We start from the raw sequence: 20,693 nt of genomic DNA on the forward strand, positions 1-20,693 counted from the left end.
AAGTCGAACATAGCCAAGATATATATATATATATATATATATATATATATATATATATAAAGAAAAGCATGTGCATTATCTTTCTTTTTATATCTCTAACTTATCATAGGCTTTTTTTATTACTTGCTACAATATCACTAATTTTTAATTCTTTAACATATTTCGTCGTTTTCTATTTTTTTTCTTTGATCTTCCTGCTATAATTTATTACAATAATTGTACACAAATACACACATATATTACGCATTCACGTTTGACTTAAAAAGTAAACATAACCTCACTATATACCTTTCTCTTAAGTTTGTTGTACTTGGCCTGCAGCATCAGCTCTTCCTCCGTTAAATTTGACGGAAAGTGCAAGTATACCATGTTTTGCATGTAATATCAACAATAAATAAAATACTTCAAGAGTCCGTCTTTATACCAAAATTATAAATTTATTTTATATCTGCACTTTTCTTCTTTTTTTTCTTTCTACTTTCTACAACTTTCTACACTTAAGAATTTTTAAAAACTCTTTCTGGTAGTAGCTAGGTAGTCGTGTTGCTCGCAATCCTTTAAAATTTTTTACACTTGAAACGGAATGAATATATGAATGGTTTCGGGAAATGCGCTAAAAGCGTTGTCTTTGGACGCGTTCAGCCTTCAGCCGTTCAGCCACTGAACTCTATGACTCTATGGGCACAGTATATACAGTAGCGCAACTCTCCCGATTTTGTGTCGGCCAAAACGGAGTGCGCATGCGCAAAATAAGTAAGTTGGCCAGTAAAGGTACCTTTACATGGTAGCGTTAAGGTACCTTTACATGGCAGCATTAAGCGTCGAGCGTCTGCGCCATCAAAGGTGCCGACAGAGAGTTGCGCTACTGTATATACTGTGCTATGAGCCCGGGCACATAAAAAAACTTAAGCAGTAAAGGCCGGTATTCATAGTCAGTTCTTATTTCAAGACCGTCTTAAAGCCCGTATCAGACTACGCATTGAAGATTGAGATTCAAGATTCGAGATTGAAATTTGACCAATCAGGACAAAGAAAGTAGAAACTTGGCCTGAGGTAACACCGGATTAAGGGCCAATTTCACCAAGCTCGGTTAGATTAACCGACGGTTAAAATTAGCAGGGTTCCAACTGAAATGATAAGAATGCTTGGTTTTCCTTCACCTCTATTTTCTGTTGGCCACCCTGCTAATTTTAACAGTCGGTTAATCTAACCGGACTTGGTGAAATTGGCCCTAAGCGATTTTCCGAACGTACAAGGTAAAGGAAGAATATAATGGCGAAGCAAAATGTTCGGCGAAATCAAACGTTGTTTTTTGAAAATGACAGCAAAGAATATTACAGTTAATAATTATTTAATTCTTAATTTTTAATACACTATAATTAATAATTATTTAATTTTTAATTTTTCTGTAACAGCAAATAAGAATATAGTTAATTTTTTCATAATGTGTGTCTCTTAAAATACAACTAATAAAATCTTTAAAAAAATGTATGTAATAGTATAAATAAATAAATAATGGTATAAATAAATAATAGTATAAATGTAATATATATATATAGTCGACACCACTATATGTATAGATCTTGCTATATGTATAGAGTTCAGTAGTAAAGCCTGCGGCACACGGTACGATTTTTCCTACTGATTTTATTAATTGATTCGTTGTGTACTGTTTAGCGAAGTATTCTACGTGTTCCAATTATAAGAGTGTTACTAGTTTTGACTTCACACGTGTAGATTATTTTACGTGTTGGGTTAATATTTTAATTATAAGATTTCTAGAGATTTCAACAAAATTCTTCAAGACTCTAAAAATCCTCTAGATAATAGCCAATGATTGCTTATCTAGTCAAGATACGATTCAAGATATTTATTATGGAAGAATTAATAAAATTTTTTAAATTTTATTAGGTTAGGAAATCTGTCATTTTTAATTAATTATATACATATTCAATTAATATCACCATAATTATAAATAAAATACATAATTACTTATATATGTATATATAACTTTTGTCTTTATATTTATTATTATTTTTATTTTTTGCGTTTTTGTCGTAGTATCGTCTGCAGCTAGCAACAAAACCATAGTGAAATATAGCACCGAACCTATTACCATAAACTAGCATGCTAGCACGCACAGCAACACGCAGCACATAATATTTCAAATTTCAAGTTGCATAGCCATTATAATTGCTAGCGAAATGTCTCGCATGCGATCTAATATTCAAAATCGTACCGTGTGCCGCAGGCTTTACACATGTATCAGTTACATATTTACGCATGTGCGCAAAAATTCATCCTGATTTGTCCCTTCCATCATTACTACGCGTGGGTTCGAATTTCTTTGCGTTTGACGTCACCGTCACCACTTCGAACTTCGAACTTCGAAGAAGCTCCGTCCGATATCATTGGATCTTGGATCTCATTTGATCCTTGAACCCTTTCCCTAATTCCGCGGTTTGTTCCAGACAATTTTCAAGATAACGCGCTAGATATTCCACGATTCGACGAATAAATCGCCTCTCATTTAAAGCGTCTGAGTTTTCGAATTTTGACAAGATGTGCGTGTTGATGACAGCTTTTAGTCGGCGAGGATTTCTTTTGAGGGACGTCGCACAACTCAACATTAAACAATTGCGTTGTTCTAATAATCGCAATAATGCCTTGTCGCGATGTTGCCCCACGTCCTTGACGTCATGCATCGTTAACATTCTAAGTAAAAAGTTCTCTTCCATAAAAACTCCAATCTCTTCCGACGCTATCATCGAAGCTCTGACAAACCAACAAGCAAAGGAACTGACTTCGAAGCTCACCTCAGAAGAGCGTAAGCTGTTTTTAGTGGCATTGAATGAATGCAAATCAGAGGAGGAGAAAGCTGGTTATAAAGGTAAGCTCATTGTTTATGAACTGTAAGAAACTTGTGCTGTTTGACTGTTAACATATAATACTTATTTTATTTTGAGAATCAAGATTTAGTAGAAAATTTCTTTTAATGGAATTTCATATTTATTATTTATAACAGTATGCACATATATTATAATTTAATAAAATTATTGATTTTTTATTTGTATATTTGATAAAGTTTTTGCCTTTTTGCTAGGTCAGTTGGCAGCTTTCCGATGGAGGAGTAAGCTTGGCAGACCTAGCAAAATACCATCGCTGGGCGAGGTGGATCCTACAGGAACCTTCTGTCCCATGCCAGATGATTGGTTAAATCGCAAGTATGGTAAGAATATTCTTATTTATTATTTGAATCATATATTTTATTGTTTTATTTGTCAAGGAAAGAAAAGTTGAAGAAAGAAGCGCAGTTTTATTTCAATATCTTTGATGAGGTGTCTTTGTTACATTCATAAAGTGTTACAAACATTAACTTAGATTTATCATCTATAGATGTCGCAAAATAAAATTAACACCCTCGACTGTTATTTATCTTTGGATATAATGGAATCTTTTTCCTGCAATGCGATCTCCATGGATGTTATTCTGTAAGTTGATCTTTCCTCATTCTCTCATTCTCTTCTCTTCTCTTTCTCTTTTTCTAATCACACTAACCCTCTTGCCTATTTCTTCTATTCTGACACAATTTTTCGGATGTTTCATGGTCAACCACAGTACCACAGTTAGGTAATATTTTGAACACTTCTCTGATTCCCCCTTTTTTTTAACTGTTTTTCTACTGTGGAAATCAGTTTATATTAATTTTCTCTTCTTCCACACATTTTATTTCTGAATATCATAAAATTTCTGAGTGTTTCTGAAGTAACTGTTTATTCAAATTATTTTAAAATTATTCCACATTATATGTATAGACAGATTTGTACTTCTATTACGCTAAAATGATTATATATTTTTGCAAAAGTTTAAGGATATTCTGTAGTCGTGAAACCCTTTCCTTATTTCTGTATTCATTTTCCCTATGACACACTATTAGAAATAATTGTTCAACAGTTTTCCTTTTCCATTTAAAAATTTCTTTAAAAAATTTCTTTCTTATTTGAAATATTTTCATCAAAGAATACATCACTTCAAATATATAATTTTTGTATATGAAGAGTAGAATAAATTCGTCTTGTTGTAGTATTTGGTGGTGCTTGCTAGTTTTATTAAATAATTATATATTTCTTATAGTTCTAGTTGAACAATTGTAGATTTATATTGTATTTTTTCTCATTGCAGTTGAAAACGTTCCAGAACCAACTACAAAAGATCTGATGCTAGGTACGTACTATCTTCCATGTCATAGCTGTTTAATTATATGTTTGCAAGTAAACAATCAGTTACATTTGTTTCTTACCTATCTCGTGCTTGCTCCCTTGCATGATATGTTAATTAATGCTGTTCCATTTAAAAAGATTAGCTGTTATATATATGATAACACAATGATTACTTATATTATTCAAAAGCTGTATTCCTTTTGTATGTAAATATTTGATAATTTTATATATTTTTAAGATCACAATTGAATACAAATATCAGAATCTTTGAAATAAGTTTTGGTATCTGATATTGAAGCTTATTACACAATTATTTAATATTTAAAAGCATAAATTAAATTTAATATTTAAAAGCATAAATTAAATTTTGAGCAAAATAATTAACAAGATTTTATGTTTTAGTGAAAGAAATCTTATTTTAATAAAGCTTTAAATGCAAAATATGCAAAAATTTTGCATTTATATAATAATTTAGATCTCTCTCATAAATAATTCCGGGTGAAAATACAAATAATCTTAAACAATTATTGTATTTTTGCAGTCGCGTTTGCGAACGCAATTCCGTTCGTCGGATTTGGTTTTCTTGACAACTTCATCATGATTGTTGCTGTATGTATCTCATAGGTTTTCACTGTTCTATTGCGTGCCGACTTTTAAGATCGATGTTTCAGGGCGATCAAATCGAACTGATCTTGAACAGAAGGTTTCCGATCTCGACCATGGCAGCAGCCGCGTTGGGCAACACGGTATCTGATGTCATTGGAATCGGGTCAGTGCATTACGTTGAGATATTCGCCCAGAAAGTCGGCTTTAAAGCGCCCAAGTTGACATTAGCACAATTGAATCTACCTAGGACACGAATAGCAGCGAACTTGGTATGATTGCTTTGTCATATATTATTAAATTATTACTCTCGGGTATAGCAATAGATATACAAAAATTTATTTTGTTTATTGAAATTATAACATTAATATATATATATATATATATATCTCACTTCGTTTCCGAAAAATATGCCCGCGTCACTATAAATGCCGCACCCTGTATATATAATATATTCATGAAATAAATTCTGTATAATGTATCTCCTGAAGAACTTTTTCATATTGCTATTTTAGAAGTTTACATTATAAATTTTAAGAAAAGCAGTTACAGGACAGGGGGTTATTCAGATAACTATTCTTGCACAAAGAAATTTCGAGAGAATTAGAATTTGGCATAAATTTTTATTTAGCGGAATTATTTATAATGTAATTCATATCAGTAATTTTTCCATTTAATACAGGGCCGAGTCATCGGAGTTACGATTGGATGTCTCATTGGTATGACGCCTATACCCCTAGCCGCGCTTTTCCGCAGTAGCTGAATTGCTTGAAAAACGATTGAGAAATGAATTAAGTTAATTTACACATGGGACTAAACATCTCACTTATAGTAAGCACTTTGTGTCAAAAAGGCCTATAGACTTCTATAATTTTAATGTTTAACTGCCACAATAACAATTTGTCCCAACAAATGTATTTAATATATAAATGTATAGGATGTTATAGGCTGTGTAAAGAACATAAAGTATGTGTGTGTAATATCATAATTTTTCTTTTTTAACTATTATAACAATAGATTTTTTATTTCTTGCATGGTATTGTGCTGGCATTTCAATCCAGCACTGAATCTATTAAGTAAAAGTAAGTAAAGAAGAAACTTTCTTTTTTGCTTTTTATGTAGAGATAAAACTAGAAAAAAGAAAATAGTTTTAATGTCAGCTTCCAAAAGAATATTGACCCTTTTGTTCACTCATTCGTATATTTATTTCATGTAAAATCAAATAAATATATAATATTTAATGCCTTTAGATGATAGAAACACACATAATGTTCTCTCTCGTAGTATGCAATATCGGATATTTATTTGGAAAAACACGTTAGTATCGAACGTTATGTTACAAAAAGTTAGTACAAAAAATACAGATATATGTCTATATGTGAAAGAGATTGTTTAGGCAAAGCGTTATCAGAAAGCTAATAGTAAATATTTAAAGATATCGATGAATGAACGACTTTCATAATATAATTGGCCCGACCGTTTCCAACTATCAGCCTGATTGAGACTATAATGTTTCCTAATGCTTCCTTCCAATTCACATTGCGGCGATAGTCTTCTGGTGCAAAATCCTTCATCTTATCTATCTTTTCCATCTTCCTTATCTTTATAGCTTGCGTCGAATTAAAGAATTTGTCGTTAGTAATGTGCAATCTCCTAGTGGAATTTGTGAACTCGATATCGTTCTCCAAGATGCAGTACTCGGGCAGCCAAGTCATCATGGAATTGAGCCACCACTGCCAGCCAGCTATGTCGTTATCATCATCGTCGGTCTCGGCAGAATAATCAACATTCTCGTCCCGGATTAATGAGCCGGATATCGAAAGATTATTGTTGATTTTCTGAGATCGTGTATTCATCGATACATCAATTAAATCGGTTGACATGAAATTCGTTTGCAGATTCGCAGATTGTCCTGGACTTAGCGAAGCTCCAGGTAAACAACTTTGTACAACGAAATGGGCAATCAGAGTGGATCCTACGAGAGTTACCAAACCAACGGTATAGGTTGCTAAGCAGATCGAGGAGACGTTTATCAGGGTTTGCGCGAATGCAATCAGTTGAACAGAATTTAGCAGACAATTCAACTCTGTATACGAACACCATCCACGCTTTTGTACTTCCCGATTCGCTACATCTTTCTCTAGTTGTTGCAATTTTTCCCAAAAGTCTTGTTGCTGTACTAATACCGTCCAGTTCTGTGACATAAAAAATCCTCTGATAAATAGTAAATATTTTAATTATGATTATATGATTGTAGTAAACAATTTTTTTATTAAATTGATAAGTTTGATTATATGAATAAGTGAGGATAGTGTGTAATCTGTTGATTTTTTATTTAATATTTAATACATAACTTCAAAAAACTTATTTAATTAAAACGCGCTTTAATATAGATAATTCAATTTTATCGCATAAAAACAATCATAAATTGAATTAAATTAGAGAAATTTTATATATCAAGATTAAATCAAAATTTAATTAGAACTAATTTTACAATACCATAGAAAGGTTTAATCAGTTTTATTTAATTTTAGCCATAATTTTGTAACAATATATTTCATAATTTGAAAACAATATATAAGACAATATGTGCTTACAATTGCAGCAAGAAAATCTTTTTCCAATTTATTCATCCGAGATATAGTAACTTGTCCTGAATTTGCCCATTCTTTGTTGAAAACTTCGTCCTCCTCGCCATCATCGTGCAGAAATTTACTGGCTACCATCTGATAATTTTGATAAAAATCCATTTGAATAATGTTGTAATATCCATGTAAATTATTTTTAAAATCTATGATTTAAGTAATAATTGTAATGCTAAAAAAATAATTACCAAAGAGACTAAGAATAACTCAGATGGTGCTACTTGTTGAAGATATTCTGGATTACAGTTCTTTAATCTTTCAATATACAGCAGAGCTAATACAAGCGAGCAAGGAGAAACACACGCATTTCTAGATATTCTGCTTGCTTCCTCCACATCGAGTTTATCTAATGTATGACTACTCTTTGCTTCTGTAAAAAACTCAGCTGCCAATTCTGAAAACATAAAAAAATTAGTTCGTAAATCTTACTTTTTTAAATTAATAATGTTAAATTTATTTTTGTACATAATAATATTATAAAACAAATATTATATAGCAAAATAAAATACAAATATATAGATATCATATATGACCAATAAATTATAATAATGCTAGCTTTTACAATTCAATATTATACTTACCAGTAACTGGTAAACTTAGGCAGTTAATTTTTGGTAATTTAGAATAGTACAATGATTTTCTTATGCGTTTCAAGAACTCGTTATGTTCCAGATCCTGTAACAAAATAAGTGGAATGTATCAAAAAATTCAGTTCGTGAATGAATAATACTGAAAAACGCGCAATAATATGTTTTTATCAAATAATTTAAATGTTTTTCAAAAAGCTATTCAATTTTAATGAAAATGCTTTTGATAAAAATGGATAATTTTCCTACAAATTCCACAATATACATAAAAAAATATCTATGTGAAAATATTTATAAAGCTGCATATATGTATGTATTCACCATTGAGTTTACTGGCCCATTTATGTCTTGCCAGCTGTTTGTCATTGTTAAGTATTCGCGTTTATATATACCATAAACTTCTTTGTAATATTTGATACTTAATAACCAGAAATGCTATTGTGTGTTTCAGGCAGTTACTTCATCAATATGAGAGAGACGTAAAATTTCTTAAAAAACCAAAATATATGTCAGTTGTATCTCCAAACCGCGTAACGTACTTGACGTGCTTCGTGCTTACGATAATATAGGTTGGAAACATAAAAAAAATGGATTCAGCAGAACCAATCGTTGAATTGTCGCCTTGAAATAGCGGAGACTAATTGGCTGGATCTAAAGGTAAGGACCAATCGACTGTTGTTTGACAGTTGTACAGCTGATAGCTCTCAATACGGCAATGGCTTCCTGCGTGCGAACATTGAAAATATGATCAAAACGAACAGCCTCGTGCCAAAACATAACTTATTATAAATATGACTTATCCATTTAATTTAATGGAATCAATCATCGATGAGGTTGCTTTGGAAGGATTAGATGGCATTACTTTACAAGGTTAACAATTATTCTCTTTTTATTACTTTCTATTCCAAAAGTTTTTATAATTGTATAAAATATCGTATATAATTAAAATTGAATATAAATAAAATTGAATATTTTTATTATATTTTTATTATATTTTTTAATTTTATATCTACATTATGAATAATTTTTTTCAACATTTTACATGTCTTGGTGTTTTTTTTCTCGTTAGCATTATGGATGAGATTAGCAAACAGATTTCATGATCCATTGCCATTGCCTAAGTGTTTCATGGAACAGGTATGGTCAATAATTAGAAAGGTGAAAGACTTTTCATTTTACAAATTAGAGACGCCAAGAGAACCACTGGTAATATTTGATCGTTATGAATTTGTGCATCCTGACCTAGGCATTATACTTGAGCCAGTAAGTATATTAAATTAATATATGTTTACATGTATAGTTTTAGAAAACATATTTTATAGTTTTATAAAATGTTAAAGAGACCAGTCTTAAATTAAATTAATTAAAATCATTAATTGTTTAATAAAAAAGATAGTTTCAATAAACAAATATTTAAGAATTCAATTTGAACAATTTTTTGACAAGGTAGTATTGTAATTAAATTGAGCTTTATAAGAGACTTTAAATGATTTAAAAGATTTATTGTAAAAAGTTGTCTATTTTATGAGATTTAGTTATATAAGTCTATAAATTCAAAGTGTTAAATCAAACTATATTTTAAAATTTCCCTCAATTTTTTGTGAATTTCTAATTTAGACAACAAATTCTAAAAAAATTTTTTCTCACATTTTTTTTTATTTTTGTATTTTTAGTCAAGTGTTCCACCAGATATTTATCCCCATTGTCCTATTCAAGATCCTAAGACAGGTGTGAAAGGATCTTGTTCTACATATTATACAAGAAAGGATATCAAAGATAATGTGAAGAATGCAGATCTAGATGAGGTAACAGAAAAATATGGACTAAGTTTGGTAATTGTAGCATCTCAATTGATCAGGACACGGGCTTTGATGGGTGTCGATGTGAGTCCAACATTGGAGCTGACAATCATGCATTATTGCTTCTTAGAGAGAGTGGGAAGAGCTCGTTATCATGGTGAAGTTACTCAAGGCAAACTCAGTTTAGCAGCACTCAAAGAAGATCCAAAAACTTTGTTTTATCATCGAAAGTTTCTGTTACATCACAAACTAATCACAAAGCAAATTCACCATCAGAAAAGCTCCGGCCATTGTGGTAGCGGTAGCCTTCTGCATCTACCACGCTTTTATGTAGAGCGAAAACCAAAAATGATTTACTTGGCGGAACAGGTGCTTGACATTCTAAGATCTAAAGAAAATGGTGTAGCTGAGTATGATGAGATTAGGAGAAAGCTTGGAATTGATAATTCTATCAAAAAGTTGTTTAAAACTTCTTTCTTTCAAAAAATTGTGAAGACAGACATTTGTGTGCCATATAGAACTTTGTATCCTAACGCGGAGCCTAACGAGTGGCGAAAAAAACAGGATCCTTCAAAGGAGAAGAAAATTAGAGTGGTACAACTGCTATATCCAGATGTTGATATTGCAGATATATGGAACAAGGATGAGAAGGACGACGACGAAGATATCATTGAGCTGGATGTTTCCAAACATAAAGTCAATGTTCCTTATTTGAAACAAGCAAACGCTATTGTCGAAGAGAGTCGATTAGAAGGTGTATCTCAAGGTAGAGTCTAATTTTTGTAATTATCTTAAAATCTTACTGTTCAAAATATTAATTTGAAATCTGTGTATTTGAAGTTTACATGTCAGTAATTTGAAATCTACATGTGTGTGTTGTGTGTATGTTTTCTCTAGAAATCATTGTAACATTACAAAATTAAGAAGCTTTTTTTAAAATGTAGCATTTTTTATGAAGCATAAATACTATGGAGTAAATTAAGAATAACAATTATTTTCTTGTCGAGACACGAATAACTTTTAAGTTTTAAGTGATCAAAAATTAACAAATGGTAAATAAATCATCCCTGTTTTAGCTTATTTAGGAAAGCAGATGGGTCTCACCAAATTGCAATCTAGGACATTCTTGAGAAATATGATAAAGATGGGAATTATTGCAAAATATATGAACGACATGGGTCGACAGAGAATTACAAAATATGTGTCAAAGAAATTTGAGAAGGGCAGTAAGATGAGTAAGCAATTTAACAAGGAAATACACAAGATTAAGGAGCTCACCAAGAGAATCACCAATAAGAATGAAGGGAATTTCAAAAGCGAAGTGGCCTTGCAAGTGAAAGATGGAAAGCCTTCTGTAAACCATGAAGATGATCAGACAAATCAGGAATTGGATCAAGTTGATCAAATCAATATTGATGCACCGATTGTTAGTAAAAATGAAGAGGAAAATAAAGATATAGATCGTATTAAAAAAGACATAGAGTTGAAAAATTATACCATCAACAGAATTTTGCACAAGTACCAATTGTCAACAATTAAATCTAAATACAAGCGCACATCATCACAGCTCTTATTAGTAAAGACGAAGAATTCCAATATTAACGCGAAAAAACAAAGAGTGAAATCTAATGTTTCATCTACATCTATGCAGCAAATTGCGAATGATACCAAGGCTACGTCGTTTTATAATAGCATAAAGACGAATCTGACAGCGCAAAAGCCCGTTCGTATTGGGACAGGAGTCAGCGAAGTCTTCGGTTTTATGGAAGTTGTGCAGAACAGTGAGAAAAATACGTCTAATATTACATATAGGTATGTAAATACAAATAGTACACAAATTTAAGAAAGTATCATCTCATTTTTATCAAATATAAATTTAGTTATATTTTTTAATAATATAAACTTTATATACTACAAAAAACTTTTTCAGACATTATTTCTTTTATGATTTGTTAGAAATAAATATATTTTAGATTTTTTTACTATACTTTCATATCATTTATTAAATATTTTTTATCACTGTGTTCAGATTGTTGAGGCGCGCCAACATGATCATCGAGGCAGTGAAGGAGCACCAGGTGATTGATGATACAACAAAACTCATGAAAATGATTTGTGAGGAAGAGGATAAAGAAGGTTATGACGTTAAGATCGACAAAAAATCTCTTATAAGGCTACTGCAAAAACTCGCTAAGGATAATTTGGTGAAGAATATCAAGTTGACCTTGAGCGCGAACGGACGAGAAAAAAACATGATGTTTATTTGCGATCCAAATATCGATACTGATCATACCGTGATTAAGTCGGCCGTCGAGCAAGCGAAAGTCAAATTTTGTTTGTTAGCATCTCAAAAGGCAAAGTTAGCAAAAAAAGCGGCGGATAAAAATAAAGAAAATACAGTGGACAAGCCATCGGATTCTAAGGAGCAATTGCAAGAACTTAACAAGACAACATTTAAAAATACGTTGTCTTCTATCTACAAGTATGATGCTAGAGCTGGCAAACGATATGGTCTCAGTCCAAAGTTCATCAGGATGCAGACAATGCACGTTTTGCTCTTTTATTTAGTATATGATCATCCTGGCATACCAAAGTTATCTCAGCAAGAGCAGATAGAAATTCTTAAAGCTAATGATTATGAAATTGATGATAATCTCGTTCAGGAATTTAGTACCATTTACAATACCGAAGTAGGCTGGAAGATGTTTGTTCCACCTTTGCCTAAACACAGCGGATGGCCCGAGGGTTGGGCGCTGATGTGCGACGTTCTATTGGGACTGCCTTTGTCAATTTTCGTTAAGGTGCATAACATCACCTTTACGATACCCGAGTTGGAGCACTACTTGAATCATCCGATTAGGAAGCATTACCTTGTTAAGAATCTTCCGGTGAGTTTGAAAGAGAGGAAACTTAAGGATATAATATACAGTATCGTCAAAAATAAAAACAAAATAGTTTTAATGAACGGTTTCGGACAGTTAACTACGATTCTAGCTAGTGATTCCAAAATCAAGATGACAAACTATTTTGTTAAAGTTCGAACAATGGCTTTTACGATACAAATTTGTTTATTAAAAATGTTCTCTTATTTTATAATTTGTTTTTTATGTTCAGGTCACAATACGGAACACTCTCTTGCATGCGCGGAAATATATATTTAATATCCATGATACCGTTACTAGATTGTGTTACATCGGTCTGGTACAGTTCGGCCCACAGCGACTGAAAGATAAAGATCAAGTATTCATCTATCTAAATCGACGCACGGAATTGATGGATACGGTCTCTTCGGCACCGAGCTATCATAAGATCGAAGACAAAATGTATCCGGTGACTAAGTACTCCTTTGATCGTATGCAGGTACTATTGATACTGATCATGTAACTGATCATTGTTACAGAAGTTTAGAAATTTGTAAGGCAATTGGGGCATCTTTACAGATCGTTGAGAAATACTGGTACGATATGTGGACTATTTGTGTTAATACGCCACTTGGGGGGAGATTGGCCGTACACGGTAAGGATATTTTACTTGAGGATCTGAGCAAGAAGACTGCTATGATAGAAGCGATTGTAGCACGCACTCCGAAACAGACCGCGGAAATGGATACAGGTGCGGTTCCCGGAGATCGTAAAGGAGCTGCTGGTATCGATTCAGCTTTCTTTGCACATTTAAAACGTAACTGGAATTGGTCGATTAGTTCTACAAATCGACAGGTAAGCAAATGAAGAAGTCACGCGGGATAAAAAAATAATTGTTCTATAAAAAGATAAAGTAAAACATTTTTATATCTTGAAGTTTTTGATTTCTTAGATTTTTATACATTCTTTAGATTAATATTGCATGCGCGCTTATGCACATATATTTAATATAAAAAGATAATTTGTAATGCTATTTTGATAGCAGGTAATGGATATTATCATTAAAAAATTGTTATTTAGTTGTATTTAGTACAGATAAATCTCTTAATATAAATTTTATATTTATGAATTTATATGATACCAAAATATATATTCCTCAGTATATTAGACTGTATTGCGATTAGCGTTCTTCTACATTGTGATAATATATTGATATTATAAAATATCTTTATTGTAAATCGTTATCAGTCCTCCAGAAATCACGAAAAATCCAGCACGGGTCAACGAGATTTGCATTTCTCAAAAATTCAGACAAAGCCGGTTAAGTATACGGAATATGATGGTCTAAAGAAAGTTTCTGGACCGCCACCGCCTACTGTCAATGCGACCGAATTGCGGAAAAAAGTGTACGATCACCTCAGCAGTGGCGGGCGAAAGAACGAGGCCTTGCCGTCACAACAACCGACCAAGCAAAAATCTTTTGTACGACGAGTGATGCCGCGCAAAAAAAGCGGTCGGCCGCGTCTTAAGTACGACGAGGACGATTATCGAGCGATGCAGCGGATGCACAAATTACGTGTGGACTGGGAATCGCACGAGGATAACATTCTGCTGGTGTGTAAGGTGGCAACAACGTATTTATCATCGAATTCACGCAAGCAGGTCATTGGTTTCACAACGGTGCGTGATGTCTTGCGCACATTCTCCTATAACTCGTACAACAAAACCTCCCGCGCTTGTCAACGCCGATTGATGTATATGCTGAAGCAGCCGCGCACGGTGAATAGCGTTGCGCTAGGCGTCGAGGAGATTAAGCAGGATCCTTTCGTCGACAGGCGGTACGGTGGCACGATGGATAAACTGAAAAATGAGTGCACGAGTTCAGCGGAATACGAGAAACGGGTCACGGAGATCTTCAAGGAGCTCGTCGGCTATATCATCAAGAAGTATTACGACATCGCGGAGATTAAGCCGAAGAAGCATTTGGCAATGCCGAAGACCGCGCAGGAGTTTAATCTTCTTTTCGAAGTGGTCTATCCAGCAAAGCCGCATCATAATCAGGGCTTTACAAAGGATGTGCGAAGTACAAATGATATCCATGCAGCGACCATCAATTCTGTCATACATAGTTCCATGTGTTGTGGGAAGGATAGACGCTGCTGGGCTTATCAACTCTTCAAGGTATGGCTGATTAATATAAAAGATACTCTATGAAGCATAATATACATAAAGCTTATTTATCTTGGACATTAAACTATAATTAAATTGTTGATTAAATGCTCGATGAGAAGCTACATCTGATTTGTTAAGAACTTTTAATTTTTTAATTTATTTAATCTACAGGCGTTAATTGGTAAATTTATTTTGTTTTAGTATCATTTTCCTTTTTATTCTTTTTTTTTTTGTAACATTTATCACTCATTTTTATATATAATTTACTTAGTACTTGCAACATACATATAATTAATACTTGTATCGATCTTATATGTCTTTGCTTCTAAGCTTTTGGAATGGTCACATTAACAATAAAATAAAATTAACAATAACAATAACAATAAAATATTTTTTAATTATACCATAAGAAAAAATAAAAATTTTTGATCAATACTCATTAATATATCTCTGTTGTTAAAGGTATACCAGCAGTACCCAGAGATTCTACTAAGGCAAGCGATGAGCAAGATCAGATCAGACCAGATGGTGACAGTAAAGAAACATCACTTGGCGACTATTAAAAAGTTCGGCAATTATATGCCGATGAGCAGCTCACAGTACCAACTGAGCATCAATTACATTCACAAACTCCAAACCAAGTGGCCTTACGAAGCGTTTAAGAAATCCTATGATGTTTTTGCAAAATTGTTGCAATGGTATTCAGAGCACAGGAATGTTCTCCCTTTGCAGGGACAGGAGGAAATGTTGAATGGTACCGAGATTCTGCCAGTTTCTTGCGGCATAGTCACCGTGATGCATGATTTCCTAGGACGCGACCAAATCGACTTTGACATAGAGATGCCGGAACAGATCATTATGTTGGACGCAAGATACCAAGGCAAGGACGAGACTTACTTTAGGGTTGCACAAAGATATCAGGATATTTTGACAAGGCTTTATCGCTTCAAGTTTGAGAACGTTGACGCTCAAAATGCTGGATTTTTCGAATCTGAAATGGAAACATGGAGAGACCACTCTTCAAAAAGAAAAAGAGTTATTGAAGACGATGATTGTGAAGAACTAATGGCGAAAATCGCTCGTAGGAACGAGGAATGTAATAGAAGAAAACCAGGAAAAGAATCTATACGAAATGAAATTGTAACAGAAAACAGATCAGTTGACAAAAGCATTGGACAGTTAAGCCTAAAAAATCATTCCAGTATCCATGAGCAAAATGAGAAAAAAACTCATGTAAATCGTTCAAAAAAGAGATGTATCGATGTTGAAGATGATTCTATGGACTATGAAGAATCGTTCTTGAAGAAAGCAAGACTAAACTCCGAGAATTCGACAGATATAGAGGATCTAGAAAAAGACGAAGAATCAAATTTGTGCGAGAAACTTGAAAGCATCAAAGAGATATCTTCAAAGAATACCCCCGAATCTCTTGAACCATTGAGAGAATTAAAAGAGCAAGTAAAGGAAGAAGGTATGTGTCATATTCTTATTCTTAGAAAGAGAAATATTAGTTAAAGATTAAAGATAAAATTAAAGATTTACTGTCCCTGTATGATTTTAAATGCTCTAATCTGATTATTTATAACAAATTTGTTTTTATTTATACAATTAGTTGTAACAAATATACAAAACCTAACTTAATCTAATAATTTTTTTTTCAGCACTCTTAATAAACAAATTGACTTATAGATTTATAGTCTATATAGCATATACATAACATTAGATCATACTGTAATTTTTCATAAAATTTTAAAGTTGACTATTCTAAAATATTGTAAATATGTCATTTTACTGTAAATTGCCAGCTTCTTCAACGCAGCCGAGCAGGACGACCAATGTGACAGCGGTTCCTCGACGCGTCAGCGAGATTATCAGGAATGTGCCGTCTGAAACGAGCTGCTTTAGTCCTTATAGTAAGCTTGATGATACAAACGACATTCAAAAGAAGTACACGAGAATAGCTATGTTGAGGATGAGAGAAGAGCTAAATAATCTCACAGTAGCCGACAGTCATCACGCGCACGAATATTTTGTAGTTAATAGTTTCAAGATGTTCTACAACTTGGAGATGTCATCGGCAGCATCATCTGCGTCGTCAAACGAAATTGAAAATTTCAGAAATTACTCAGTACCCAGCCAACTTATACCACTGAGGATCAATATTGTAAACGATCTTCTCAACGAACTGAATCGGACTGCAATTTTCCCGAAGAATAGTATCTCTTATACAGATTATAAGGATGAGATAATAACGAAGAAGAACAAAATACCGGTCGAATGGAAATACGTCGACGCAGTGTACAAATTCGTTCGAGAGAAGAAAGAAATCGGCACTTGTTCACAAGAATTGTTGGTAATTGAGTCTTAATCTATTAATTATTTTACTTTAAAATTAGCAATCTTTTTCTAAATCTATTTTATTGACTTATTTTTTTACAAGTTTGCGTTACTAGTTTTTTTGTTTGTCTAGGATAAATTTTTCAATGAGCAAGGAACGAACTTGTACAAAGCTGTTTCGCTTTTAACGGAGAATCATATATTTTTGCGCTCTGGTGTCACCAATCCACGCTACATTCATCATCGTTATGTGGATTCTTGGCTAATTCATTCCTACAAGATATATCGTCTTGAACAGGAGTCTGTAGTACCGTTTAAGGACAGTGTATATGCTACAATGCAACAGGGAAAGACAGCTGAGGCAAGTCTTGAAATGAATGCAAAACAGAATAGAGAAGATACAGAAATAGATAATGCGATACCATCAACATCATCGCATAGTCAAGAAGCCAAGGAGGAGAAAGACGAGAAAGATAATGACTTAAATAAGGAGGAGGAGGAAGAGAAGAAGGAAAACAGCGAGATCAATGAAGGAAGTAGTACACGTTCGAGAAAAAGAATGCATAAGCAAAGAACGTGTTTACTTCCGCAAAGGGACGTGTACAAATCCGCGCAGCAATTAGATTTCTCGTATGTATTAAGAAGAAAAAATAGTGAAAAAAGTTCTTGCATGTAAAGAACTTCAAAAACAATACTGATGAGAATCGCTTTCTTTTAGAACGGCCGAGGAAATAAAAGTGGTGATAAAACCTTGGATTCGTATAGACGGTGTATTGAATCGCAAAGTGCTGGATCGAATGTTAGGTGCAGTTCTCAGTTATTGTTTACTTCACCCCGGACATACTATGGCAAAGGTGCAAAGTAGATTTGTTCCAGCCCTACAACCTTTTCATACACGGGAACTAGTCGAGGTTCGTTATTAATTGTTTACATATTTGTTTTCACAAGCCTTGTTCTTTGTTTAAATCTTATATAGATATAAGATCTCTAGATACTACAAATCTTATGTAATAACTATTTGATAAAGTGTTATATAACAAAAATATTTGATAAATAATAATGCACAATCCCTAAAATATAAAATATGGTTTTTTTTAAAGATATTATCGTTAACATAATGTGTTAGCTATTGTTTAATGCAATAGATTTATTTTCAGTGAAAGTGTATGTAATTTTTTTGCAGATACTAATTAAATTGGGTTGTTTAGAGAGTAAGCATTTGAAGAAAACGCGCGTCACTCTATTTTCTCGGCCGCCTACGATTCAAATTAATAAACTAAGTATGTGAATTTCTCTCTTTTTCTTTTATTATGAAAATTGAAAACTCTCTGCTTTCTAATACTTAATAGCTGTTATGTTGGTCATATGCTTTTTTATATTTATTTAAAAACGAAGTGATAATCTATTTTTCTATAAGTACTATTATTATATTTAAAAATTCAAAAATTAAATTTTTAATTTCTTTAAATAAAAATAAGAGAACAAGATGCAATTCTGTATAGTCAATTTTCTATTAGAATGTTACTTTATAATTTTTACTCTTTGAGAGGATTTATTCTATCTTTTTCATTGATGTTCAATTTGTTATAATGTACCTTTCACTAATATTGTCTTTTTTTAAGCTGCGGATACCATTGGTTGGTTTGCTGAAGATGAGATAGTACTCGAGCCAGCTGTAGATGCTATTATAAAATTCAGCATATTCTTGAGTACGAGGATGTACAGCACTGATTTTATGCCGTAATTAGTCATATATATTTTACAGAGTACAAAGAATAATCTATCAAAGATATACATATATACATACATATATACATAGTTTGCTACTTAATAAAATAGCAATGAAATAAATAAAATAATAAAATGTTAACTGTTATAATTGGTATTGTATATTGCGTAGATATCATATTTCTTGTTATATACACTGGGTGTAACTAAACAAACGCATATGGACAATACTATCAGATACAAAACAACAATCCAAATCGAAAAGTCCTGAACCATTTTTTGATCTGAGCTTTCTTTTCGTTGTTATATGATGTATAATATATATATAAATAAAGATTAATCGGAATCAATATAAATAAAATTGTCCGGACAAAAGAGAAAATTTTTTGATTGCAGTAAATTTTGAGTGCGTTCAGGAGACAACCGTTGAGTAGCAATCAAACGTGATTGGTTCTTACTTTTAGAACCAACAAATCAACGTCGAGTGTTGACAAGACGATGCTCAACGGTTGTGTCTCCTGAACGCGCTCTTTAAAATTAGTATCTTTTAGCAGGTTGACGCATCGACGCATATGCGAATTTGAAATATGACCAATCCTGAAATTGCCGCGCATTCAGTGCAAACGACAATTGGCTAGAAGTGTACGTATACAGATCCAACCAATTAGATCAGTTTATTACGATCGTCTAATAATGTAAAATAATACGTATATCATGTGAGACTCCTAATTTTTCGGTTTTTTCATTTCTCTTTCTTAAAAATTTGAATATCTAGTGATTATTATATTTTTTACTATGAAAAGTATAAAATTACGGTTCAACAAATAGTCGTTGATTAGAAAACCTATAAGATATACGCAGGATCGTAAGTACGTATTTGACTTTTAGGGCCTTGAGCTCTGAAAAAAATACGAGGGCTTTTTTGAATGTAAAAGAAGAAAATAATAAGGGGGAAAAATATAAAAATGCGAAAGAAAGTTTTGATATTGAAATATCACGAATAAAGTTTTCTAAATTCGCATACTGACTCCGCTAAGAAGAAAGAAATGTTTTTGTGTATATTTGCGATATCTTTTTCTTGTCGGGTTCCAAATGCACTTGTTTAATCTCTAGTATGTACTGGACATGCGTGTTAGATCCTGTTACGTTTCGCATGGTTCAATTTGGCGGACTCTGACAGATTGTTTCGTCGTTTTTCGTTTATCTTTGAAAAGTTACGTTTGAGAGAAGTAATATAGAGAATAATACATTTAGAGAATGTAAATATTGATGTGTTTCAAGTTTTCGTACGAGTTTATATGCTCGCACATATATGTATTTACATACAATTTATCATTCTACCGTTTTCGTAAGTATTTAATTGTCTGTAGAATTTCTTTTTGTGATTGTAAGAGATTGTATAAGAATTTATCGAATTTCTTTTGCTGTAACAATAACGAATAAATTAATGATTGAAAGAAAAACACCCGCAATATCGATTATGTTTTAAGAAAGTGACAAAACTAAATGTCCATAAATTTATTTTGTGTATTTGTGCTATACTCTATTTCTTACTTCTGAAATATAATCTTGCATACCTTAATTGATCTTTTATTTTAGCATGAAAAGCTTATATTAGTTATCATAAAAAGAAAGCTTATATATATCTTGCAATTATATGCTGTTATATATATGCTGTTATTATATGCTGTTATATATATGTATATAATTAAACATATATTAAATATATCAAAATATATTC

At 32.4% G+C, this 20,693-nt stretch overlaps 4 protein-coding genes across 10 annotated transcripts in view; 2 read left to right on the top strand and 2 right to left on the bottom strand.

The window, feature by feature from the left end:
• LOC115242849 (negative elongation factor E) overlaps positions 1 to 714 on the bottom strand; it is a 9,340-nt gene extending 8,626 nt beyond the window's left edge. For all 3 annotated transcript variants that reach the window (XM_029819411.1, XM_029819412.1, XM_029819410.1), the window contains exon 1: positions 289 to 714. In XM_029819411.1, coding sequence (XP_029675271.1) covers positions 289 to 378 — 90 coding nt within the window. In that variant the 5' untranslated portion in view covers positions 379 to 714. The remainder of the gene's footprint in view (positions 1 to 288) is intronic.
• A 1,043-nt stretch (positions 715 to 1,757) lies between these two features.
• On the top strand, positions 1,758 to 6,269 carry LOC115242857. 3 transcript variants are annotated; one of them, XM_029819436.1, is made up of 7 exons: positions 1,758 to 2,890; positions 3,104 to 3,229; positions 3,619 to 3,630; positions 4,183 to 4,224; positions 4,762 to 4,829; positions 4,892 to 5,095; positions 5,506 to 6,269. In XM_029819436.1, the coding sequence occupies exons 1-7, from the start codon at positions 2,563 to 2,565 to the stop codon at positions 5,584 to 5,586; spliced, it is 861 nt and encodes a 286-aa protein (XP_029675296.1). In that variant the 5' UTR covers positions 1,758 to 2,562; the 3' UTR covers positions 5,587 to 6,269. The 3 variants fall into 3 exon arrangements, with proteins under 3 accessions (XP_029675296.1, XP_029675297.1, XP_029675298.1); XM_029819437.1 differs by lacking the exon at positions 3,619 to 3,630 and having other exon boundaries at positions 1,759 to 2,890; XM_029819438.1 differs by lacking the exon at positions 3,619 to 3,630 and having other exon boundaries at positions 1,759 to 2,890; positions 4,198 to 4,224.
• On the bottom strand, positions 6,106 to 8,635 carry LOC115242856 (protein CNPPD1). Its single transcript, XM_029819435.1, has 5 exons — positions 8,377 to 8,635; positions 8,050 to 8,143; positions 7,657 to 7,862; positions 7,421 to 7,549; positions 6,106 to 7,018 (listed from the first exon to the last, which is right to left on the bottom strand). Exons 1-5 carry the CDS (start codon positions 8,419 to 8,421, stop codon positions 6,239 to 6,241), a joined length of 1,254 nt encoding a protein of 417 aa, XP_029675295.1. The 5' UTR covers positions 8,422 to 8,635; the 3' UTR covers positions 6,106 to 6,238.
• Positions 8,636 to 8,691: 56 nt separating this feature from the next.
• LOC115242854 (general transcription factor 3C polypeptide 1) lies at positions 8,692 to 20,433 on the top strand. Of its 3 annotated transcripts, none has more exons than XM_029819429.1 (15): positions 8,692 to 8,925; positions 9,125 to 9,318; positions 9,729 to 10,620; positions 10,931 to 11,666; positions 11,884 to 12,742; positions 12,969 to 13,214; positions 13,295 to 13,570; positions 13,964 to 14,896; positions 15,350 to 16,358; positions 16,693 to 17,240; positions 17,358 to 17,854; positions 17,943 to 18,135; positions 18,408 to 18,504; positions 18,847 to 18,964; positions 19,504 to 20,433. In XM_029819429.1, the coding sequence occupies exons 1-15, from the start codon at positions 8,847 to 8,849 to the stop codon at positions 19,541 to 19,543; spliced, it is 6,717 nt and encodes a 2,238-aa protein (XP_029675289.1). In that variant the 5' UTR covers positions 8,692 to 8,846; the 3' UTR covers positions 19,544 to 20,433. The 3 variants fall into 3 exon arrangements, with proteins under 3 accessions (XP_029675289.1, XP_029675290.1, XP_029675291.1); XM_029819430.1 differs by having other exon boundaries at positions 19,507 to 20,433; XM_029819431.1 differs by lacking the exons at positions 8,692 to 8,925; positions 9,125 to 9,318 and having other exon boundaries at positions 9,729 to 9,860; positions 9,985 to 10,620; positions 19,504 to 19,565.
• The last annotated feature ends 260 nt before the right edge of the window (positions 20,434 to 20,693 follow it).

Source organism: Formica exsecta, unplaced genomic scaffold, assembly GCF_003651465.1.
Source record: "Formica exsecta isolate Colony F162 unplaced genomic scaffold, ASM365146v1 scaffold654, whole genome shotgun sequence".
NCBI lineage: Eukaryota > Metazoa > Arthropoda > Insecta > Hymenoptera > Formicidae > Formica > Formica exsecta.

Coding starts and splice junctions, on each gene's coding strand:
- LOC115242857 (XM_029819436.1), top strand. CDS start 2,563: ATGTGCGTGTTGATGACAGCTTTTAGTCGGCGAGGATTTCTTTTGAGG. Junction 2,891..3,103: donor GGAGAAAGCTGGTTATAAAG/GTAAGCTCATTG, acceptor CCTTTTTGCTAG/GTCAGTTGGCAGCTTTCCGA. Junction 4,830..4,891: donor ACTTCATCATGATTGTTGCT/GTATGTATCTCA, acceptor TCGATGTTTCAG/GGCGATCAAATCGAACTGAT.
- LOC115242856 (XM_029819435.1), bottom strand. CDS start 8,421: ATGACAAACAGCTGGCAAGACATAAATGGGCCAGTAAACTCAATG. Junction 7,550..7,656: donor AGTTATTCTTAGTCTCTTTG/GTAATTATTTTT, acceptor CAAAATTATCAG/ATGGTAGCCAGTAAATTTCT. Junction 7,019..7,420: donor AAGATTTTCTTGCTGCAATT/GTAAGCACATAT, acceptor TTTATGTCACAG/AACTGGACGGTATTAGTACA.
- LOC115242854 (XM_029819429.1), top strand. CDS start 8,847: ATGACTTATCCATTTAATTTAATGGAATCAATCATCGATGAGGTTGCT. Junction 14,897..15,349: donor GGGCTTATCAACTCTTCAAG/GTATGGCTGATT, acceptor CTGTTGTTAAAG/GTATACCAGCAGTACCCAGA. Junction 18,136..18,407: donor ATACACGGGAACTAGTCGAG/GTTCGTTATTAA, acceptor ATTTTTTTGCAG/ATACTAATTAAATTGGGTTG.